The following is a 26,251-nucleotide window of genomic DNA, read 5'->3' on the forward strand; positions in this document are numbered from 1 at the left end:
GAAGGGGGGGCTCATCAGCTTCAATGTACAAGCTATGAGTAGGAGATGTCCTGAAAGCACCAAGTGCAATCCGCAATGCGCTATGCTGTATAGGATCCAGCCATTTCAATGTACTCTTACGGGCGGAATCATAAAGAGGAGCACCATAATCCAATCGGGATCTGATCAATGCTCTATATAAGAGCAACAAAGATGTACGATCTGCTCCCCAAGACAAGGCAGATAAAGCTCTTAGTATGTTCAGCTTTTTGAGGCAGGATATACGCACAGATTTAATGTGCTCAAGGAAATTCAGTTTCCTGTCAAGGATTAAGCCCAAGAATTTGATGCTGTTAGTCACTGGAACAGTAAAGTTTTGCATCTGAAGTTCGGGATCTGTATGCATTTTCCGTTGATTACAAAAGTGGATTGCAACAGTTTTCTGCTGTGATAGATGATAGCCATTTAACTCTGCCCACCTTTGGACTTTATTTAAACATATCTGCAGCTGCCGTTCAATGGATCTCATATTCAGAGAATGGCAAGAAATAGAGAGATCATCGGCATAAAGGTAGGTCTCAACAGTATTTGGAAGATCTTTTGTGATGGAATCGATTCTTAGGGCAAACAGGGTTGCACTAAGTATGGACCCTTGTGGCACTCCTTCTTCCTGTAAAAATGTCATAGAAAGCGAGTTGCAGTATTGAACTTGGAACGAACGAGTCCTGAGAAAGTTCCTGATGAATATAGGAAGGTTGCCTCGTAGACCTAGAGCATGGAGGTCACTGAGAATGCCACGACGCCAGGTAGTATCAAATGCCTTTTCTATGTCTATGGAAACCATAACAAGATGTTCGTTTTTCACAAAGGCATTACGAATTGCAAACTCAGCTTTGATCATGAGATCTAAGGAGGACCTGTTCTTTCGAAAGCCATGCTGATTATTGCTAATTAGTTGTTGCGTTTCGATGATCCAAACAAGGCGATTATGGATCATTTTTTCAAGTAATTTACCGAGGCAACTGGATAGAGAAATAGGTCTATAACTGTTAGGACTGGTAGGATCTTTACCGGGTTTCAAAAAGGCAAGAACTGTGGCATGATGCCAAGAGCTGGGATAAATGTTTTCCATAAATATCCGGTTATAATAGACCAGCAGTATTTGTAAATTTCTCTCACCAAGGTGTTGTAACATAATGTAAGAGATTCCATCTGGTCCAGCGGCACTGTTGCGTGTTGTTTTAATGACATGTATAAGTTCATGATATTGCAGAGGCTGATTATATGGAAAGAAAACTGAAGTTCGAAAGTTGATGGCTCGTTGTTCAGTCTGGGTCTTTATTTTCTGGAAATCCGGAGAATAATTTGATGCCGCAGAAACTTCGGCAAAAGTTTTAGCCAAGGCATTTGCAATGTCTTGAGGAGCAGATAGTTCTTGCCCATTCCATGAAAGAATTGGTGAAGGGGTGGTTGGAAATTTTCCAGAAATCTGCCTGATTTTCTTCCATATTAACCTGGAGTTAGTGTTTCTGTTTATGGTGGATGCAAACCGAATCCAAGAATTCTTCTTTGCTTCTCTTTGAGTGCGACGTGCTTTTGCTCTTAGTTTCTTGTAATTGATAAGATTAGCTGTGGTTGGGGATCTACGAAATAAATTCCACGCTTTATTTTTTAACTTCTTAGCTATTGTGCATTCTTGATTCCACCAATAGTTAAGGTGCCGTCGGGACTGGGGATTCGACAATGGAATCGAACATTTAGCTGCAGATATTATATGTGAAGTGATATACTCTGTGGCTTCATCTATCGACTGTGTTTGTATATATTGTTCATCCAGGGTGACAACTGATTGAAATTTGACCCAGTTGGCTTGAGAGAACTTCCATTTCCTGCAGGGTATGATTAATGGTGGTTGTGCAGTGAGCAGGTCGCAAATAATCGGAAAATGGTCGCTGCCCATGGGATCGTCTATAACAGACCATTCTATAATTGGATACAGAATCGGGGAACATATTGATAGATCGATTGCAGAGGTTTGTCCAGTTGGTAGTTGTATGTGAGTAGGTGCACCAGTATTAAGAACAGTAAGGTTTTCCTTATCCAGAAAGGTTTCAATTAAGCGGCCATGGATATCTAATTTTGTCGATCCCCATAAGGGGTTGTGGCCATTGAAATCACCCAAGAGACAGACAGGGGGTTCTAGTTGCATTAGCAGGTTTTCAAGGTCTTGGTAAGAGAAGGTATGACTTGGTGGGAGATAGACTGATACCAGTGTTAAAGCAATCTGGGTTATCAAACGTACGGCGACAACTTCAATTGTAGTTTGCAAAAAAATTTGCTTGGTCGGGATATTTGAGCTGACTAAGATGGCCACACCCCCACGGGCAGTATTTGAATTATTACGATCGTGCCGATAGATTACATAGTTCTTTATGTTGGTGGAAATTTGCGGAGTTAGATAGGTTTCCTGTAGACAGAAACCAACTGGAGAGTAGCGGTTAATTAAGACTTGAATATCGTTAAGGTTGCTACGAAATCCTCTACAATTCCATTGTAGAATGTAAGGCATTACTGATGTTTAGTAGAAGAAGCTGCTTCTGACTGTTTTTTTAATATGACTGTCTTGTGACGTTCAGGCCTTGGTTTATCTTTTTTTGGGAATAATGGTCGACCGGTGTCCATTTCTTCTTCCGCATATATTTCTAAGATCGGTTCTTCCTGTCTGGATGAGTCAATAGTATCCATAGACGTTTCTTGGATATTCTTTTTTAAATTTGAGTTGCGATTATTCGGTATAGAAGAAATCACTGGGGAAGGAGAAGAAGTTGTAGCTGGTACTGTAAGTGCAGTATTACTTGCCTGGTTCAACTGTTTCGGGACATTGGACTGTTGCTGAGAGTTGTTGTTGTTGTTTTTTTGGAGCATTAGCAACTAAGGCCATATTGCTCCGGGATATGCGGTGGTCATTCTCTGACCTTTCCGCATCCTCTGTATTTGGTGGTGACGGGCTCGAACCCCGGTCTAATCAAGAAGCGTGTGCTACGCACTGCTACTCCTTCCCACCTGGCTACGGAGGCGCCATTGCTGAGAGAGAACAGTCCGAGCCCAGTCAGAGATTGAGGTGGTAGAAGGGACTGTAACATCAGTTTGAGTGGCTACTGATTGATATTTTTGCGTAATATTGGCGTACGTACGTTTATTCATACTGGGAGCAATTAATTTCCGTGCTTCCTGAAAGCTCACTTTATTTTCAATCTTATATTTAACGATTTGCTTTTCAGTTTTCCATCTATCGCACGTCCTTGAGTAGGCAGGATGGTTTCCCTTACAGTTGGGACAAGTCATTTCTTTTGCCAAGCAGTCAGTTTGGGTGTGGTCAGCGGACCCACAATTAGGACAAACCTGGTTTCCTCTGCATGCCGTTTGAGAGTGGCCATACTTCTGGCACTTAAAACATCTCAATGGGTTAGGAATATATGGTCTAATGCGGCAGAGTAGGTAGCCTGCTTTTATCGATGGTGGTAGATTTGGCGTGTTAAAAGTTAGAATAATATTCCTTGTAGGTGTGAGTATATTTTCTCTTTTCACCATAATTCTTTTCACAGCAGTGACATTTTGATCTTGAAGCTCTTGTGTTAACTCCTCCTCCGTGACATTCAATAGATCCCAGCTGGATATAACACCCTTAGATGTATTTAGGGTGGCATGGGGAGAAACCTTTACTGGAATTCCAGCAAAACTTGTAACTTTTAGCAGTTTCTCTGAATGTCTACTGTTCGCTGTTTCCAATAGCAGGTCGCCTGATTGTAATCTCCTGACTGTCTTAGGAGATCCTGCCAAACTTTCCAGTTGTTTCTGGATAAGGAACGGAGAGAGCTTACTGAGAGGCTGATCTGCAAGAGAGTGCATTATAAGAAATGCAGGACAATTTGTCGCTGAGGAAGTGGTTTTCAACCTCTTGGGTTGCGACGTATTATGTTCAGGGTCTAACTCTGGCCGAGAGCTTGTCGGCTCGAGAGGCGGAAAAGCATGTTGATCCATGTTTGCTCCTTTTAGTCCTTGGCAGATGAGCTTTTCTGCCAAGACTTCCGGCCCCGCCACGAGGAGGCAGGAGCAGTGCCCGGTGTGACCAAGCGTAGAGTATTAAGTGTTAGTAAAAGAAGTATGAAAAATAAAGAAAGGTAGCTTTTCTTTCTTGCTCTGTACAAGTACTTTTTGTGACAGTAGCTGATATAAAAAATAAATTTCTTAAGGGCAGTAACTTAATATAACTTTAAATCGCTTTTATATAATCACTTTTTAAGCACAGAGAAAACGCTCGATCACATTCGCTTGGCACCCGGGGCCTCAGATGAACTGTTGAGACATGTGGCAGAGAAAAAAAATGCATGGGATGCATATAAATTATCAAGTGATATAGAAGCCTGTGGTAGATATAAACTAGTCTGCAATCAAGACACAAAGGAGGTTAGGCAACCAAGGCAGATTACAAGAAGTCTCTGGCAAGAAAGAAAGCCAAGAAAAGTAGCAAAGCCTTCTTTATTTATAATAACAGTAGAAGGAAGAGACTGAACCACATTGGTCCACTTTATGTCAATGGTTTAACTTTTGATGAACTTGCTCACGTTGCTTACAGGCTGAATAGGTATTTTGCATCTACATTTACACATGAGGAATTCTTTAGGGAGGTAGAAACCAGAAGTTTATCAAGCTCTTATAGGGAGCTGAATGATTTTCTGATAACTGAGAGGAGAGTGGAAGAGAATTGTTGAAGTTAAACATAAAAAAGGCAACTGGGGTGGATAAGATCTATCAAATCATATTAAGAGAGACAGAAAAAGCGGTAAGCAAACCCTTAGCCATAATTAGGAGAACATCTTTGGATTCAGGAGAGGTCCCTATGATCTGTTTGTGCAAATGTATCCCCAATACATAAAAGGTGGACATGAGTAATTACAGATCTGTTAGCTTAACTTCTGTTCCAGGAAAAATAATGGAGTCACTGCTTAAAGAAGTAATGTAGGACCATCTAGACAGGAGTACAGTTATACTTTAGTCACAGCATGGGTTTATTGAGGGGAGATCTTGTCTGAGGGGAGATACTACGATGCAGTGGCAAAGGAACTGGATGGAAAAAATAATTTTGATATCATATACTTAGAGTTCGAGAAAGAATTTGCTACTGTTGCACATATGAGACTGCCGAACAAATTGAAGCAGTGTGGCATTAAGGGAAAGTTGCTGCGGTGGACAAAAGGATGGTTGAGTGGGAGAAGACAGAGAGTAGTTATCAATGGACACAGCTCTTTGCAAATTAATGTTGCTAATGGAGTCCCACAGTGTTTGGTACTGGATCCATTGTTGTTTTCTGTATTTATTAATGATATTTATGAGGGTATATCAGGCTTAATGTTTGTTTGCAGATGATACAAAGGGTAGCCAGTAATGAATGTATACTGCTGCAACAAGATCTAGAAATATTAGTGCAGTTTAACGTTGACAAATTGACAATTGGCAAGGTACTACATATGGGTAGCAGTAATCCCAGAATAACATATAAACTGTGTGGTACTACTCTCGGGGTGGTGGAAAATGAAAAGTAGCTGAAAATAATTGTGAAGTCTGATATGACAGTGCAGACAGGCTGCCAGGACAGCTCATAGGGTTTTGTCAAAGATATACAGGAATGTTGCTAGCAGGGATAAGGAGGTGATTATTAAATTGTATAATGCAATGGTTAGGCCACATCTTGAGTACTGCATACAGGTCTGGAAGCCTCATTTTAGGAAGGATAGGGAGTTGCTGGAATGGGTACAGAGAAGGGAAACAAGATTGGTGAGGGGAAAAAGGGGTGCTCTTACCAAGAAAGGATTTGTTTCTGCCAACTGCAGCATCTGGAGACCAGGTACCTTCAAGGTGATCTGATTGAGGTTTTTAAGGCTTTGAATGGCTTGAGCAAATGTATCCCCAATACATTTGCTGATATATTTGCCATATCATTGCTGATAAGATCCTTTCTCTTACTCAGACTATATACATGGGAGGGCATAAATTGAAATTGAGGAAGGGTGGTGGTTGCAGAATAGATGTGCAGCAGTTTGCTTTCAGTGAACAGGTCGCTGATCGTTCGAACAAGCTTCCATCTGTTGTTGCAGAAGTAGGTATTCTGAATAAATTCAAGAAAAAATTAAGCAAATTATTGGAGGGAATGAATAGGTGAAATGGGTTTTTTTTTTGTTTTTTTTTTGGCTGATTCTGTATAAGTTTGCTTTTATTTGCATCATTTGCCACTATTAATACTAATTTCAAAAATGCCTTTGATGCTATTCCACATGAAAGACTTCTGTACAAGTTGGAGCAGCTGACATTAGGGGCAAGTTACTGATATGAATAAAAGGATGGTTGAGAGGCAGAAAACAGAAGGTAGTTATAAATGGGTGCTTCTATTTTTGGACTAATGTTATTAATGGAGTGCATCTGGATTCATTGATGGGCCCTTACACTTTACAATATTTATTAATGGTATTAATGAAGGAATATCAAGCTTATTGTTAAGTTTTCAGATTGTAAAATGGCTGGTGGAATGATTAATGACAGGTATACTACTGTAGCAAGAGTTGAAATATCAGGCAGATGGGCTGAGAAAAGAAAATTTAGGTAGGTTCAACACTAGTAAATGCAAGGTACTACAAACAAGAATCAGTAATCCCAGAATAACAGACCAATTAGGTGGTACCACACTCAAGGTGGTGGAGAATGAAAGAGGGCACAGATTAATTGTACAGTCCGACATGAAGTTCTCTGGGCAGTGCAGACAGACTGCTTAAACAGCTAATAGGGTTCTGTCAAATATATATAGCAACTATGGCAGCAGGAGCAGATAGGTGATTAACACACTGTATAAGGCAATGGTTAGGCCGAATCTTGAGTACTGCATACAAATCTGGAAGACTAATTTTAGGAAAAATATGGATCTCTTGAAACAGGTGAATAGAAGAGCAACCAGATTAGTGATGAACACCAAGGGGTATTCTTGCCACTGTTTTGCAAATTGCAGCACTTTGAAACCAGGCATTTGCAAAGAAACCTGACTGAAGTGTTTAAGGATTTAAATGGATCGAGTAAAATTAATGATGATGGTATTCTAATTCATTCTTAGACAACACATGCAAGGGGACATAAACAAACTGAAAAAAGATGACTATAGGATAGATGTGTGAAAATTTGCTTTCAGTTGGAGTGTAACTGACTGCTGGAGCAAATTACCATCTAGTGTGGTGGAAGTGGGTAGTTTGAATAAATTTAAGGAAGAATTAGACATATTACTAGAGGGAAGAGGGAATGGAAAGATGAGGTGAGTAGTTTCTTTTTTGGCTGATGCTATATAAACGTGCTTCCTTGCATCACTTGTAAGTACTACTACTAATAATAAGCTGTCTTGCTCAATCAGCATGGTTTTAGGTTCAACATTTAGCATTTTATGAAAGCATATGGTTGTCTGAGATGGTAAATTTATTTTCTTGTCTCAGGCAATGAATTTATGTATCATACCCCTCTTCAGGGCCAGCCACAAGCATGTTCAACTGGTTCTGTCGAACAGGGCCCTGTGCTCAAATGGTCTTAATAATAATATCATCCATGTCTTTTCCGCATTTCTATCAACAAGCCTACCATCATCTTAATGTCTAGTTACAAAAACACTAAAAAAAAAAAAAAAAAAAAAAAAATTACAAAAACGCCCTGCATAAGTTTTGCACAGGTCCCACAATTTTGGGGTTGGCCCTGTCCCTCTATAACACACTGTAAAAGCAAAATTTGTTCTGCTATGAGTGATAAGACTTTGCATTAACTAAGCAATTTAAAATTTCAGGAATATGTTACTTACCATTATGGTTTCTTGAGCAATTTCTGGCAAGGTTGACTTGTCTTGTAATTGTTCTTGAGCTTTTTGTAACCATGCTACAATACTTTCTACAGCCTGCATATATTCATATCGTGCTGTTCTAGCCCGTTTGAACTCTCGTTCTTTGTTCTCCATTGAACTGTTAATGGTCTCAGAAAGAATTTCTAAGGATGATAATGCATTACTGATTGTTTCTGGTAGACTATGTTGCCTTTCTGAGAAGTGGTCTTTAGTGTCATCTGATACTGATTTCACCTCTTTGGTAAATTTGGTAATATTTTCTCTCATCTCCTATAAAAAAAAAAAAAAAAAAAATGGAAACCCTCATCCTTAAATTAATAGAAGGGTATGTATTAATTTTTTATGACATTTCAAAAAACATGAACAGAAGCATATCTAGTTGATATGATGATATTAAAATCAGCAAGTATATCTTTAATAGTGTATACATTTTTAAAGAAAAAATAAAACAAATATATTATCAGATTAATATTTTGAGGCTGTGATGCTTCAAAATATTAATCTGATAATACATTTACTCTAGGAGTGGGAACATGATATTAAGAATATTTCAAATGTTTGCTTAAATTATGGGGTGGGGGGGTTCAAAAAAGATTTGTATTCATCTATTCATCTAGAAGTAGTTGTGATAGAAGGTTGAAACAAACACCACATATTACACTCTTTTAGCATAGTTACCAGACAAAATGACACACATTTGCCACTTTGCAATACATTTCCTCAGGCCAGTTTTGTAGAGGTCCTCTGACAGTCCTTCAAACCACAACTAGACAGCAGAAATCACCTCATCATTAGTAGCAAAGTGTTTTCAACGAAGAAAGGACTTGGGAGAGGAAAAGGGAGAAATCCAAGGGTACAAGGTCAGTGGAATAAACAGGATGTGGCAATATTTCAAACTCACATTTGTGGACACACATCACTGCAACACATGAGGAATGTGCAGGTGCACACCTTGACAGCTTTCCTCATCTTTTTTCTTTTATACCAGCACACAGCTTTATGAGGTGATTGGAATAATACTTTGCCATCACAGTACAGCCCTTTTGAAGGTAATCTGTTAGTATTACACCATGCTGATCCCAAAGAACTGACAGCATCACCTTACCAGCACTTGGTTATACCTTTGCCTCTTTGGGAGGTGGTGATTCTGCATGCTTCAATTGTTTTGACATTTGTTTAGTTTTGGGATCATAGTGATGGATTTCTGTTTCATCCATGAAAAAATCCTCTTGCTTTTCCTGGCACATTGTGCCCTTTCCTTCTTCTGGTAACGGGGACAGAAATCTGGGAACCAATCTCGCAGACATTTTACTCATATGCAACTGTTGATGAATGATATTCTCCACAGACCCTACACTAATTTGGAGCTCTATAGCTAGTTCTTTGACACTAATACAGCAACTTTCAAGGATTAATGACTCAATATTTGCAATATTTACAACTTGAATTTGCAACATTTGCAACTCAATATTAGCAGGGATAAGGAGGTGATTATTCCCTTGTATAAGGCAATGGTCAAGCCACACCTTGAGTACTGTATACAGGTCTGGAGGCCTCATTTTAGAAAGTATGTAGAGCTGCTGGAATGAGTACAGAGAAGGGCAACAAGAATGGAACAAAGGGTTGCTCTTACAGAGAAAGGCTTAAGATTTGCAAGTTAGTGTCTGGTAACTAAGCACCTGCGAGGTGATGTGATTGAGGTGTATAAGGCTTTGATGGTTTGAGCAAGCTCAATGCTGATGAGATTCTTCCTCTTTCCCAGATTAATCCTGAGGATTAATCTGGGCAAGAGGAAGATGTGCAGAAATTTGACTTTAGTTAGCGTGTTGTTGACTGCTGGAACAAACTTCCATCTGTTTTTGTAGAAGTTGACAGCTTAAATAAATTTAAGGCAGAGCTAGACAAACATTTGGAGTGAATGGATGGATGAAATGGGAAGGTTTTTTTTTTTTACTGATGCTGTATAAGCTTGATTTCTTGCATCATATGCCTCTACTAATGCTAATGCTAAACATTCTGTTCTCTTACAGCAGTTGCTGCATGTTGTGGGATTTCTTCATCATGCCCTGAGGTTCTTCCACATTTGAATTATTTATACACCAATGTGCAACAACACTGTAACCTGGGCAGTCTTCTCCATAAACAGCTACCATTTCTTTTGGGTGAATACAAATCTTTTTTGAATCTCCCCCCCTCATACAAGTTGCATATAAATTACCTACTATAGAAAGTACAGAATAAAATGTATCACGTGGGTTGTCCAATCATTAAATAATATGAAAATTGCTGTACTCCATCATGAAGTTAGCAAAATAATAAGTTCAGCGATCTTTAAAATACAGAAAACACTGTTAGCACATGCACACACACACGCACGCACACGCACACACACACACACACACACACACACACACACACACACACACACAGTACATTGGATACCATTAAAATCAGTGTGCTATTTGCTGTGATATTTCTGAACCCACTTTGGGATTTATGCTTCCAAGTCTACAAGATAAATCAGAGAAAGAATAAGTAATTTGTTTAAATTTTGTAATCCTTAAATTAATTTGAAGGAATTCTCAATAAATGACCCACCCAATTAATTTCAAATTGGTTAAATTTCCAAAAAAAAAAAAAAAAACACCCAAGATGGTTTATCTTTGATTAAAATAAATCTGGAATAAAGATAATCAAGGCATACAAACAATCAAAGCTAATGAGATGTGAGGTGCCTAATTTCAATTGAGACATAATAAAAAAATAGGTAATACATGGATTTTAAACACTGTCTTGGTAATGAGTGTAGAGTGCTTGGAAACAAAGTTATGTGGTTAAAGAATGAAGGTTAAATTTTTGGTCGGAACATAAAGAGCCAGATATGCATCAGAGATATCAATAAAAGGTAAGGGGAGAATCCTTTGGGAAAAAGGAATTGCACAGAAAAATATGAAATGAAATAATGAAGCTGTTAAAGGCAATTAACTTCACAAAAAATTAGCACTAAGCAATTTCAGACCAAAAGCAGATTGGTAAGAGAACAAATGAAATCTTAATAGAATAACTGTTTGAAAAAATAATGACAATAAAATAAATTAAAAAACATATAAAGTAATGATAACTATTTTTCTGAACTTCCTATTTCACTGAATGATACATAAAAGAGAAACTGTTTCATTCAAAGTTTGGAAAAGAAAAAAAAAAAAAAGTAAATGATAAAGGTTTAAGGAATGAACAAGATATATACACGCAATCCCCTATATTTGAAAAGAATACATTCGTGGGATGATTGTTAACAGCAAAATTTGCAAATAAGGTCATGGACTCAAACATCTTTTTCATGAATTGCATACAGACTATACAGTGGTGGTGAACCTTAAATGAGATTTGTTTCAAAATAAAATGCAACCTTGAGATAATCTTAGTTTGAAAATACAACAATATACTAGAATCCCCCACAATCCTTCAATAAAATATAATTAAAGCTTAATTAAAATACTGAACACATGTTTGATAAAGATTACACAACAAAAATGAAAATAAAAGTACAGTGTATTGTATAATTTTTATAATATCCAGCATCTGATAACACAGGATCTAAGCAGGCAAGTTAGCAAAATTTATGTGTAGAAACTCTAACAATCTGGTATATCAGATTCTTGGGACTGTGGCAGTGCAGGATTACATATTTCCCCCCACCTCCTTTGTATGCTTCTGGTAGGGTGGAGATTTCACTCATAGCCATATATTCTTACAGTGCTCCATATGATAAACACATATGAACCTACAATGCTTAAGGTATGTAATTGTGTTAATAACATAGGGGAAATTTCTTAGAAGGTTATTGCTGCTTGTGAGCAAGAAAGATTAGTGACTGATAGCTAATTGGTTTTTCAAGAGTTTCTTCCCCCCCCCCCCAGTTCTTAGCATTATACAGGAACTTTCATACAGTTATAGGCAGTTGCAAGGATTGTTTTGTTCTTTAATGTGCTTTTTCAGGTAGCAGGATTTAAACTGCTTAGTTAATGTTAATGAAATGGTCTTAAGCAGAACAAACTTTTGCTTTCAACAATGAGTTGCCCTGGTATTTAAAAGAGGTTAACATTGTTTATTTAAAAGAGACCATCAAAGAAAAATTTGTTCTGCTGTGAGTGATAAGACCTTGCATTAACAAGCAGTTTACATCCTTCTGTCACAAAAATGTATGAAAGAGCAAGACAGTCTTCCAACTTCTTATAATTTCAATAAGGCCAAATAACATTAGCTATTTTATAATTTTGAAATTCTAAGTGTATAGTTAATTTTCATTCAAGTAAAATATCTAAAAATAAAATTTACATTTCATGAGATGCTGCTATTTGAATGACTTGCATGCTAACATGATGTAATTCTTTCTTGGTGATTCCTTTCTACTTCTGTCAAAATCTCTCTCTCTCTCTCTCTCTCTCTCTCTCTCTCTCTCTCTCTCTCTCTCTCAGGGTAACTCGGGAATTTTTTTTTTTTTGGCTGGTGCAACATAAGCATCAGGCTTCCTTACACCATATAGCTAATAATAATAATAATAATAATAATAGGGATAGGGATAGCTCAAATGAAATTTGAGCTATCCCTATAAGTATCTTGCTTAATCCTGAATTTATTAGGGCATGCAATGTATAATTTGTAATTTTAGTAATAACCATGATACTTGGACTGAATTCAGTAAAATATCTTATTCAATAATACCTGTTAGAAGTAATACCAATTAATTCAGTCATAGTGATTCTTTCACTCTGTGACATATCCATAAACTTATATCTAAAATGGTTTCTGCATATTAAAACAGGCAGCTGAATAAAAGATAATAAAAAAAAAAATTTTAAAAAAACCAGAAATTTATGGGGTATCTATATTACTGGACATAATTCCAGCTTCTTTAAAGTGTCAAAATAACTTTAAATTTCATACAATTTCAGCAATTACCTAGAATTTCAAACTGCACCTTGAATATTTTAAATATATTATAACCAACAAAATTAGCACATTGGTGCTAAGACTGATTAGCTTATAATATTAAAATACTTGGGCAAATTCAAGAGAAGGGGAGGCTTGCACCTTTATTTTAGACTTAAAAAAAAAAAAAAGTTCCTTGCATCATTTACAGATAATTTGACAACACAGTCACTGCTCTGCCCTGGAGACATATCATTTAATATTTATCTAATAGCTGTATTTTAAATAACAGAAGTTATTTAATAATTAAAATTATTAAACAAAGACAACATACGGTTATACTTGTTTCCGTTCTCTTAACATCTGGATCATAACAATCTACTTTCTTTATTTTCTTTTCCATTTCTTCAATAGCTGATCTTATTGATGTGATTTGTAATTCAAGTTTTTGAAGAGCTTCTTTTTCTTCTTTGACCTGTTTAATTCTTTCTTCGATACCATTTAAAAGCCTAAGAAATAAAAAAAAAATAAATAAAAAAAAAACACAAAATTAAAAAAGTGCACACTCATATAGATAATGGATCAGAAAATACCTTTTATTATTTTCAAGAGACTTTAAATCTCAGCTCGCCAAGCATTTAGTAATTCAATTCGTGAATCCAGATGCCACTAATTTGGCTAATTTTAAATATTTATCATATAATAATACAGATACCCCCCCAACTGATTGAAACCCTTACTGATTGCAGTTTTTTTTATACACAGTTTCCTTTTTATTTCCCAGTTTCGCTATTCACTCGGCAGATTTCACTCATTTGCAGAGAATATAGCAAGCTGATATTGTTAGTTATTTGATGAGCTGGGTGGGAAGGGACCCATTAAAAACATATGAAATGCCAATACTCTTATCATCTTATGTTTTCACTGAAGTACTGTAATTAAAAGATTTTTGACAAATAAAACTTTGTCAGCAGGAAAAGAAAGATGAGGCCGAGAAATGTGGAAGGACAATTAATAGCTAAGAAGAAAATAGAGATTTTAAAATAATCAATAATTAATGCCAGCATTGTTAAGATCAATCCACTTATGGAATGAAACCTAACCATAAAAAAAAAAAAAAATTAAATAAAATTAAAGCTACTGTATTTTTTGTTTTATTCCTTATAAAGAAAAAACATTTATTATAAATAGGCAACTGTCAATCACAATTTTTGATGCTAGTTTCTATGTCCACTACAATAAGTTTCATTATACTCACCTTCACTGTATTGATCTCTTCCATCAACTAATCAACTTTATCCTTTCTTAGCATTTAAAGCCAAGTTTTTTTTTCTTTTTTCTTTTCTTTTTTTTTCTTTTCTTTTTAAGTTAAAGTAATAATTTAGAGGAATTATAAATTACAGGACTTAAGGGACACTTCGAGCATCCAGCTGCTCAGCTCAACCCTTGACACTACACTCATGCAACAACATAGCAGAATATCCAACAGCAAAAGTGTTAGTCTTAGGAAGTAGCTATTGTTGGAGACTCTGCTGTCAGAGACAAGGAAAATATATTGTGCAAAAAGGATAGGTGGAATAGGATCAGGCACAGCTGCCAGAGGATAAAGTTAATGATATTCTGGAACATTTATCATCTTTTAAGCCTTAAACAGTTGAACCAATGTTTTTAGAGGATCACAAGTGCACTCAGAAAAAGTGACCCCCATTAAACTGTTCACTTACTGATGTCACCTTTATTTTCAGTCATTATTTTTCATAAAGTTAAACTTTGAAAAAGGACAGTTGCAGGACAGTTGTGTAAAACTTTTCTTTTGGCCAGAGAGTAACTGGTTGTTGGAACAAACTTTGGCATTCTGGAAGTAAGTAAATAGTTTGAATAACCATTTACTAATGAATTAGAAATATTTTTGGAGGGAATGGACAAATTATGCATGTAGTTTTTTCTTTGATTGATGCTGTATAAGCTTGCTTCCTTGAATCTTTATTTACTTCTGCTGTAGTATAGAGAATTTCTATAGGTGGGTCAAGATCATGGGTGCCGGCAGCATGGTGCAAGTGCACCACCTTTGGATTTTGAAGTAATATATAATTTTTAATATTTTCATTAATTTATTGAAACATAAGATATTGCATGTATTCGAAAATTTGGTGAACAAAATATTTATACCCACATGCACCACCTTTCAAAATATCCTGCTGTTGCCCATGGTCAAGATCATTCATTTCCCATTCTATGACTCACGCTACAATTCCTCCACTTCTCCACAAACTATTGGTCTAAAAAACACACTGCTTATGTAAACAGTTGGTATCAGGAATTGTGAATGAAAGATATATGATTTGAGAGAGAAGACGATAGCTAATGAATGACCTTCAATCACCTATAGAATTTCCCTTAACTATAATACTAATTACAGTATTATGCACTGTACAACTTGCTTTACTAATAAATTTTTGAATTTGTCAAAACTGAACTAAGTACACTGTTTAGATTATACAATTTCTAAATTAGAATTCTGCTTTTTTTTTTTCTCAGTGAGAAAGTTGTTCCATATCCTGTTTTGCTTAAAATTGTCATCACTGTACTTCTGAAATGAATGCAAAACAATTTTATTTGAATAAAAAGAAAAGGTTAAATGTGATGTTTGCTTCTCAGTAGAGTGGGTTTTGCCTTTTTTGTCACACCTCAGCATGACACAATCACTATATTATTGTTCTTTTTCTTCTTCAAATAAAATAGTCTATGTGCTTTTCAGAAGTATACCAATGATATTCATAGACTAAACTGAGGGAACAACTTTGACACTCAGAAAAAAAAGCTGCTGTTTAAGCAAAATTTTAATTTAGAAATCATAAAATCTAAATAGTAATGCAGTCTAATTTTAACTTCAAATTCTAAAATTTCAGCCCAAATATGACAAAAAGGTCTAGACAACAAATGGTCTAAACCTAAAAACAAGTGAAACAGACACCTGTGCATTTTAATCGAAACACCATTTATTAATCATCACAACTAGCTTGCATCAAATTTGCCAGATTTCTATCTTTCGGTATTAAAACTGACCCATCCAAATAAGTCACAAATGGCGAGCCCACTATACTGTCACAGAGGATCTGCATTATTGACTGATGGGCAGATTCAATGTGTTCTTGTTGTTTAGAGATTTAATGATACAACAGTTGCTGGGATTTTATAGCTCCAGTCATATGGTTTAAATATGTTAATTCCTGGAAGTACAAAATGTGATTAAAAAAGTTTGAGGACCTTGTATCTTTAAGTTGCACATCATAGTGAGTTGAAACATGTCACAACATATTCAATAACTCGCCTATATATAGTAATAGATGAATTACCCACTTTTCTGCAATCAGTCTGAATTATTATGCATTTAATAGAAGGTGTTTTTTGTGTTTGCCACCTTTTGAAAAGTTTAAGTTTGCTCAGCAGTGAATTTGCATCAAATTTTGTTTCAAATTTGGGAAAGATATAATAGAAACCTATAAAGTGTTAAAAACAGCTTACAGAGATGCTGTATGTAGCTTGAGGACTTTCCACTGGTTTGCAAGGTTGAAAGAGGGTTGCTTTCTGTATTTACCCCGGGGGCTCACATCTGGTGAGTATGGGCTTGGCAAACCCAGGGTCCTGAGCTGGATATCATCATTCTTCTCTTTCTTGGTGATACCTCTCTCTCTCTCACACACACACACACACAGGGGGGTAACTCGGGAATTTTTTTTTTTTTTTTTTTGGCTGGTGCAGCATTAGCCTCAGGCTTCCTTGTACCATATGGCTAATAATAATAATAATAATAATAATAATAATAAGATGATCCTTGTGCTGGCTGATCTTCATCTTGAAAAAACCAATGATTCAATTGCTTATGTTTATAATCTGATCAGGAGTACTAAAAATTTAACTTTCTGTGACATATGAAATACTAGTTGCTAGTGCAACTAATATTTCTTTATAGGATATGTCAATCAATTATAACATAAGATTTAGAAAGGTAACGCATTTCAATGAAGTTTGTGCCTTACATTCTCACCGTTGATCATAGAGAGCAGAGTTCTCACATGTCACAATCTTTGTCAATGTGCTGCTGCTAATCCACACTTCGTTTCTTCCATCATTACTAGTGATGATGTAATGGTGTATGGCTTTGATAGGAAACAAAGGCCCAGTTTTCTCACTGGGAGACTGTCTTCTCCAAGACACAAAATAGCAAGACAACCTTGATCAAATGTGAAGGTTATGCTTATCCAATCATTTGACCCACAGGGCACACTGTTCACAATGAAATTTGTCATGCGTCGTCAAACAGTGAACTGACTATAATACAAAAACATTTCTTCAAGACCTGACACATGCAGCACAACAATGAACCTGCACACATTTCTTTCCATTGAAGAATTTCTTGTAAAGCACTCCATTATTGTGGTCCCCCATCTGCATGGATTTAGTTCCCTGTGATTTGATTTTTTTATATTTCACAAGCTTGAAATGTTCCACATTTGCAAGAACTGTGGAAATTATTCTGAAAATGACATAGAACTATTAACAATTCAAACGGAGGCCTATAAGCAATGCTTCCATATGTGTTAGAATTAGTGCATACGGGATCAAGGAGACCACTTCAAAGGAAGTCCATCTAAAAAGATGGTTGGCTTCACCATTTCTCAAACATTATTTCAGTCCTCAAAAATTTTTAATCACACCTCATATAATTATATATAAGTGGGAAAAGCAGAAATACAGATAGCATTAAATTTCTAACAGCATAAACACATTATTTATAAAGAAGTCTTATGCATAATCTGTAAATTATTATTATTATTATTAGCCACATGGTACAAGGAAGCCTGAGGCTTATGCTGCACCAGCCAAAAAAAAAAAAAAAAAATTGAGAGAGAGAGAAGTAGAAAGGAACCACCAAGAAAGAGAAGAATGATGATATCCAGCTCAGGACCCTGGGTTTGCCAAGCCCATACGCACCAGATGTGAGCCCCCGGGGTTAAATGATGTGTCAAAGCACATAATTCTGAACTTAATTTTCCTCATTGAGTTTACTCGTTTATATCGTAATTTCCAAATAATAAAATAATTTGAAAATCAATGAACAAAAATATATAAATAAAATAACAACATAAAAAATAGTTTTTCTGTGGGGGAGGGGGCTGCATATCGCGCTGAACGATATCTCAATGTATAAAACAAGTGGCCATACTTTCTATTAGTATACGACATATTAAAAATTAAATTATCATATATAAGAACCACCTATTTGCTCACGAGGAAAATAGGTGGTTCATTTGAACCACCTATTTCATCCCATTGTTCACGAGGAGTCGTACTCCTCCGATGCGTTTTGTTTAGACAGAAAACGAAACCAGCTGTATGCTCTCATGGCCCACCACCCGGTGTTGAACCTGGCAGCATGGCAGTTTACAACTGTTCACGAACGTTTACAGCATAACGGACAGCTTAAAAACATTATCTATAGAACTTCTTATGTTTATGGTGTAAGCAGGGTTAAGTGAGAATCAAAGCCTCATTCCAGTCCATCACAAGACCTGATGATGTCATGTATATACTGGATCATAAATATCTTATGAGAGTAACGAGGAAGTATCGCAGTATGGAACCGTATTTTTTCTTGTGTATCGCAAACAGAAATAATTTTAGAACGCTAAACAAGTAAATTACCTTCTTTTTTTTATTAATTCATCATTAATAAATCAAAGAAAAATACTGCAAAGTTAACAAGTTTAAACTATTTCTTGCCTTTTATCCCTAAATACTGAAAGGCGCACAAGTGCGCTTATTCAACCACACTTTTCTAAGTGTAAATGGCGTTTGGTAAGAAGAGCGAGTTTTGCCTTCGCCACAGAAAACCAAGCACGCATTATGCTAGTAGACGTCTACATTATTATAACAACAAAGAAACAAATAAACAAAAGGGGAGAGAAAGAAACCTAAAATAAGGTCACTGTAACAACAGCCTTGGCTACGTTCGACCGTGCAGTTTACCAATCACTATTTGTTTTATTACTTTCTATAGGTGCGTATCAAATGCTTTCACAATTATAGCGGTCGACAGCTATAACGTTTTACACACTACAGGTTAGACCTGAAAGTCGCAAACAATGAGTTCATCGTTATAAAAGGAACAACACTGTGCCAACGCATTTCAAAGGACATGGTATGGTTGTCATATTACAGTCAAGGCTAAACTGTTGAGCAAGATAAGTCAAGTTTTAACCAGCAGGAGATACAGAAATTTGAATTAATATATTTTGAGTACAGTTGGTTGCCAGATAGAATGGAGAATTATTTACTAGTGATGTGCATATAGTACTACTCGTTACTAAGTATTTGTTATTATGGGAGCCCGGACAAGGGGTGCGGCATCCTCCCCCTGGATTTTTCTATGTTAATAATTATTATTATTATTATTAGCCATATGGTGCAAGGAAGCCTGAGGCTTATGCTGCACCAGTCAAAAAAAAATAATAATAATAATAAATTCTGAATTACTCAGAGAGAGAGAGAGGGCAAGTTGACAGGAATCACCAAAAAAGAGAATGATGATATCCAGCTCAGAACACCGGGTGTTCCAAGCCAGATGTGGGCCCCTGAGGGTAAATAATATAATTCATGTAATTGTAATTTTTTTTCTCACAAGAGAGCTGGAAAATAGAATTGTTGAGAATATTTATTTAAAATTTCACAAAATAGCCACTTTTAAAAATTTTGTTGTAGCTGATTTGTGGCCCTGTTCTCAGCCATTTCTAAACTATTTTGTTTCCAGTGTCAGTATATTTCTCCCCCATCCCCCAGTAAAATTTCTGCGGGTGCCCATGGTCGTTACCTACTTGGAAGTAACCACCACACCCTGTACGAAGTATTCATTACTACTCGAAAGTAATGAATACTAGTTGGGAAAAATACTCATTAGAGTACTTGGTAGATTATTAGAGTACTCATTAGAGTACTTGGTTAATACTAGTCGTATTTCATATAGACAATATTGGTTATCTCGTCCAATAAGGAGTAATTTGCAACCAAATGTCGTTACATTTCTAAGCTATGTAATAGAGCGATTTATGTTTTATTTTGCACCATTTTTAACCCTTGGATGCAATTGTTATTTCAATTTATAAAAGGCAAAAATCTAACGTTAATTGGATTATGTCGATTTATATTTTCATACGAATGCGAAATATGGCCGTTCCCAAGTAGGGTTATAGTCCACGTATGAAAAAACAAAAAAAATCGTAATGTCGATTTTTTTTTCCCTACTGCTACATGATAAGCTTAATGATTGCCCAGAACACTACTTCAGCCCACTGCTTTAGGAAATATTTGGACCATCCCTGACGTTGCTTGAATTCTGTTTCGGAAAGGGTGAAATCCAGGAGTGCTTACAGGTAGAATGCAGGTTGACCAGCACCTGCTGTCAGTTCCGGGAAATTGAGTTACTGGAAGCCGTCACACATGCTAGTCTGAATGTGTGAATTCAGTGGTACATAACACATACCAGTAAAGTTGCCAGCTGAATAAGGAAAACCTTGAAAAACTTTTAATTATAATTTTAAAAATTATAATAATTGTCATCGCGTCCGAGTTAATATAACATAGATTAACTACAACCCGGACTAAGGCAGCAAAAACTACTACAGCAAAAAGACTTGTTCAAAACATTTCGTTTCTGAGCATTCGCTATATTGCTAATTCCTTTCTCCAATTAGGGCAGAGCAACAATACAATACCTCTGTTTCAGCGGCCGACAACCAGCAAGATTAAACATGCTGGTTGTCAGGGTGTTTAATCTTGCTAAAATTTATTCCAGTAAGTAGGTGGATTAACACTACCAGTGATGACCAGTCCTGACACGCTGTTGGTGCTTGCGCTCCCATTAATTTACATGATTCTTTAGCTCACATGAACAGCAAGTTCGTATAATTACCGTCCTCTCCACTCCGGTCAGAAAAGACCAGAGTTCGAAACCAGTCAATGAAGCAAGGAGGAATTTAAGGACCTTTTTCACAACGTGGCTGAGTTAGTCGGCTTCAGGCGACGGCAGCTAGTTTTCTCTCCCGGAAATTCGGATTTTTTCTCCAGCAAATAGCTTTACTAACCATGAGAAAAAACGTACCTTAAATACATACTGAGTGATCACTGATTTATGACTACCTACATAACACCTTGTTGGCCTGCCGTTCGCATGGATAACAGCTGCTATTCACTTAGACCTTGACTCCAATATGATTGCTATGGATGTCTGAAGACGCCTATAGGAATCTGCAGCCATGCTGCCTGCAAGACTTTACACAGAGTCGGAATGGATGACCATGGCCTCACTTCCCGTTCCAAAACAACCCACAGGTGTTCAGTTGAGGTCACACGAAGCTGGAAGCCATCATGATGATTTCACTGTTTCTCGAACCATTTGTGCACAGTGGGGGCACAATGACACCGGGCATTATCGTCTTAGAAGATTCCATTTCTGTCCAGGAAAAAATGCAACATGGTTGGTGCACATGGTGTTCTAAGAGCTGCCAGCAGACTGCACCAGTTTAATGGGATGAGTTTAATGCTTGGCTTGGTTATGAACTGTGATAATATCTTGTGTAGCCAGATTTTCATAGTTGTACTGTTCTTTTATTAATATTAACTACCGCTTTTTTGGTTTTCAAAATTAGTATTATAGAAATATTTCAATGTTCGGTATAATTATATTCAAAATTGTATACCTCATACAGGCTTTTCATTTGAAAGGTTCGTTTGAGTGGTTAAATTTGATTAAATTAAAGGGGTTCTATTTTTTTATTATTTTTTTTTTTTGCTGGTTCTCAGGCTGGGGCCACCTGAGAGCAGAACTGCAGGCACCCACCGGTATTGTACTACCGGTGGGTGCGAGATTTATGCTATATGCACAGTGTTAAAACTTCCACTTTTCTTTTATATCCTTTTTCAGGCTAGGCCCGCTATGTAGTTTCTTTCTACACCACCACAGTGTAGTTTCTTTCTACACCATCACGGTGGAGATGGGCTTATGCCTCGGAGCCACCCCCGTTTCAAGAACACACACGTTAAATATATGTACAGAGAGCATATAAATATATGAAAATAACTGTTGTATATAAATCTTGTACATCAATTGATGTATATACATCTTGATTGTATACTGTGTGTAATAAATGAAAAAAAAAAATGACGACCTCGCCAGTTAGTCCACGCAGGTAGCACAGTGGTATCGTCACCGTCAACCCCACACAGGGTGGAAAAGGCCCGGGTTCGAATCCCGTCGATGACGCGAGGAACTTTAATGGGCCTTTTTCACTCCGTGGCTGAATTAGTCGGTCTCAGGAGTAGATAGCAAGTTTTTTCCCCCAAAAAACTGGGGTTTTTTCATCTAGCAACACAGGCAAATCGACCAGAGAACACACGCAATTTACAGACATAATACATAAACGGATATATGTAGTCATTTACAGGAGACCCTAATATAATAATAATAATAGACCTCACCAGTAGCGTAGCTAACCTTTTTCAGGCCCGGAGGCAAAGGACATGTTCGAGCCCCTACTTAATTAATAAAAATTGCAAAAATAGGAGACAACCAAAGACGCCGGGCCCCTGAAGTGTCCGGAGGAAATTGCTTTGCCTGCCTACATGTTAGCTACGCTACTGGAACTCATCAGTTCTAGAACAGAGGACAATCCTCCTAACAGTGTCTATAGCCTGGAGAACTGTCTCCGCTCTGGTATTATGGGCTATCTGTGGAAAATTTCCCATCCACCTTGAGATCATGCATTCATATCTCAAATATCACCAGAAAATTGGCAGTCCGGCACAAATAAATGGAGTCTCTTTGGACCTGACTGTCGCCTCAGCAAGTGAAATGAGGAGGCTCCGTGCCCGGTTTGTTCAAATTTGGAAGTAGAAATGGAACAACAGCCAATTTGGTAGAACCACATTCACACTTCATCTCTATTGTCAGGGAGCTTAGTAAACAGTTCCTCTCCAGGACTATATGCGATGTATATCCGGGCTGGACATGATAGCCTGAATGATAAGCTTCCACCTCTTTCAAACTCCCATTGCACCTGTGGCTCCCAGGAAATGGCAGAGCACTTACTACTAGAATGTCTACACTATGCTGATCTTCGGCAACCACTTCAGTTTCTAACTAAAGTTTATTCACTTCAAAAATGAAGAGTTTATTTACAATGCTTACTCACACAGCGGCAACAAAGTGTCTTCAAAAGAAGACGAAGTCATCTGATGATGAACAGCTTGCACACTGACGTTGAACCCGTACAACTCACTGTATCCTTCGCTCTCTATGACCATTCACCTTGCATAATTCTTTACATTCTCTCAACGTGAGGTGGTTTGACTCATTCTACACCATTCTTTGTACAAGTACAACTTAACCACAGTGGGCAGTCGACGTGCCGTTTCCGATACAGAAGCACATGACGCACGATCTCCCACAATCATGCCCATTTGAAACTCCGTGATATCTTTACTACGTTCCATAACTGTTACTTTATCACTTTTACTTACACCACCAGATGCATATTACCACTGATCTAGCGTAAGAAGCTGTCATCTTTTTGTACTGAGGCATGTGGCATAATCTATTACGGATGGCCCTCATGGGTAGCACAGTTGGTTGAATCGCCGTCCTTCCCATACCAAATGGAAAAGACCCGAGTTCGAGTGCCATCGGTGATGTGATGAATTTTTATGGGCCTTTTTCACAACGTGGCTGAGTTAGTCGGTTTCAGGAGAGGGTACCATGGTTTTTTCTCCCGGAAACTGGGGTTTTTCATTCAGCAAACAGAAAATCGACCACAGAACAAACGCAATTTACAGACAGTATACACGGAGAAAAACACCGCTGATGCTCATAAAACCAGACAACAACTATTACGGATGGGGTGGTCACAATTCAGTGACCAATGATCAGTGTGTGTGTGTGTGTGTGTGTGTGTGCGCGCGCGCGCGCGCGCAGTTATACACTTGTTTTCACTTTTCATTATAGGAAAAATTACTACTTTCAGCAGTTACTAAAATAGTAACTATTTTCTGCAGCTTTTCACACGATAACTTCAACTGTCCTCAATTTGCAACTCGGCCTATGAATCTGGTACTTGTCACACACAAAAAATAGTTGTTAGAAATTTACTTTGTGAGCAGTGCCAAGTAAATGGGGGTACGCTGGATGCGATGCACCCTAACCCGACAAAGGAAATTTCTCGAAAGCGTTTCTTATACTGTTAATTAGGTTTCTTATAACAAAAGAAAAGAGCCCTCAAAATCAACCATGCATCCGAGACTCCCTGATACCACTGGTCCTGCTTATAGGCGGAGGAGGAAGATAGCATGAGATCTAGTGATCTCTTTGGGCATTACACTGGACCAAATCAATAGTAGGAATCTACAGCTTAATAAGATAGGATTTGGAGATGAAATTTCAATTTTTGTATACCATATCAAATCATGGCAAAATCCCCATTAAAAAATTTTGGGGCTGAACTCCAGATTAGGGTACATGGCGAAGAAAGAAGTGATTGACAGGTGAAGGCACCTCCCACCCAGTGCTGTGATTGTACGGTTGAGTTCTGTAATTGGGCGATTATTGTGGAAGCATTTTCTTTCTGATTGATTTGTGTCGTCGACGAGCAGGGCGCTTAGCTTAGGTAGGGTTTTTATCCCCCCATCAGGCTATTTTTGAATCGGAAAATGAGTTCGCGATCTAAAAACAGCAGCAAGTTGGGGGAAAAACGCCATAGCCACGTCAACCTAGGAAGACATTGAGGAGGAGTGGGCCGAATCACAACTTGTCAATCACTGCCTTCCTACTGTTTTGCTAGCCACCATGCTGGACGGATTACCTAATCCAAAAAGAACCAATTTTGATTCTTCTTGGATTCTTGAAGGAGGGAGTAAAAAACTGTTTTCCTTGGATTCTTAAAGCTTATAATAAAATCCTTAAAGTCAATAAAGAGCGGCACCGTCTTAACACATGGGCACACAGGGCCCCACGATTTTAGGGGCCCATCGTGAATGTTGATTTTGTTGATTAATGTTGATTATCGGTTTGAATTTACTCATAAAATAATTGAAAAAAAAAAGAGGCTAAAAAAAGTTAAGCCATGGAAAAGAGCCTTCGAGATATACCATCATTATTTTGTTACAAATTGTTAATGGTCCATCTTCCAAACAGCAATACAGTCTGTAAAAAAATTTTAAATATTTATATTTTTTTCGAGATGAAATGAAGCGTACTTATATGAGTGGAGCACAGAAGAGGAAACGAGCTGAAGAAGAGAAGCAAAAAATTAGCAAATTACCAAAGTTAACATCTTGGTTTAGCCCAGGTGCTACTAGTACTGCTCCTCTAAATACAGCATCGCCATCTACATCCACTCCTGCATCCGATCTTCCAGCTCTAGACATACCATTATCTGCTCCTGATGCTAACATTCCACAAGAAGAAATACAAGAATCTGTAACGGCAAAGGAGTGTCCGGAGTCTGTGATTCACGTGACAGATTCCGGACTATGGGACATTAATAATACTAATACAGTGGATTACTGGATTCGTAGTAGACCAACATCACGTCAGAACCATGATTGCAACCTTTCAAACTCAAGCCGAGTGTACAACGGAGCCGGAGAAGAGAGACTCAGACTCAGAATGTATTCAAACGTGAAATGCGGAGTGACAAATGTGTAAAACGCGAATGGTTGCTCTCTTCACCATCCCAAGGTTGTTTGTACTGCTTTGCATGTCGCCTATTGTCCAATAAAGAATCTCCCTTTGCTACATCAGGATTTAATGATTGGAAACACAGTAACCTTATTGTAGAACATGAAAATGGAGAAGAACATCGCAAGTGCATGATGGCATATTCGATTCGGCATAAAGAAACTGGATGTACAGATTCTTTATTAATCAATCATCATCACTCAGAGCAGGAGTACTGGCATAAAGGGTTGACACGTGTGCTTTCTGTCATTCGCTTTCTTGCCTCCTGAGGTTTGGCATTTCGTAGAGAGAATTAAACTATTGGGTCTACAACTTGTCAGAGAATTTCACCCTTTTTTGGAAGAGCAGCTCAAACTGCATGGAAATGGAACCCATCGTATCTATCGGCAAACGTTTGTGAGGAATTTATCGATTTAATGGGACAACATGTTCTTTGTGCCATTTTGGAAGAAATAAAAGAGTCAAAGTACTATTCAATAAGTGTGGATTCCACTCCAGACATCTAACGCATTGATCAATTGACATTTACCGTCCGGTACATTCGAGGATGTGAGCCTGTGGAGCGTTTCCACAAGTACATCCCCATCTTTTCTCATGGAGGAAAGAATCTAGCAGACACTGTTATAGAT

At 37.4% G+C, this 26,251-nt stretch overlaps 1 protein-coding gene across 3 annotated transcripts in view; it reads right to left on the bottom strand.

Moving 5' to 3' along the window:
* Positions 1-26,251, bottom strand: part of LOC150084856 (muscle-specific protein 300 kDa-like) — a 1,257,473-nt gene that overhangs the window by 552,325 nt on the left and 678,897 nt on the right. For all 3 annotated transcript variants that reach the window (XM_090376651.1, XM_090376652.1, XM_090376650.1), the window contains 2 exons: positions 13,170-13,344; positions 7,865-8,173 (listed from right to left, as the gene is read on the bottom strand). In XM_090376651.1, the coding sequence (XP_090232777.1) occupies positions 7,865-8,173; positions 13,170-13,344 (484 nt within the window). The remainder of the gene's footprint in view (positions 1-7,864; positions 8,174-13,169; positions 13,345-26,251) is intronic.

Source organism: Mastigoproctus giganteus, chromosome 6 (assembly GCF_048544385.1).
Source record: "Mastigoproctus giganteus isolate SK-2022 chromosome 6, ASM4854438v1, whole genome shotgun sequence".
Taxonomy (NCBI): Eukaryota; Metazoa; Arthropoda; class Arachnida; order Uropygi; family Thelyphonidae; genus Mastigoproctus; species Mastigoproctus giganteus.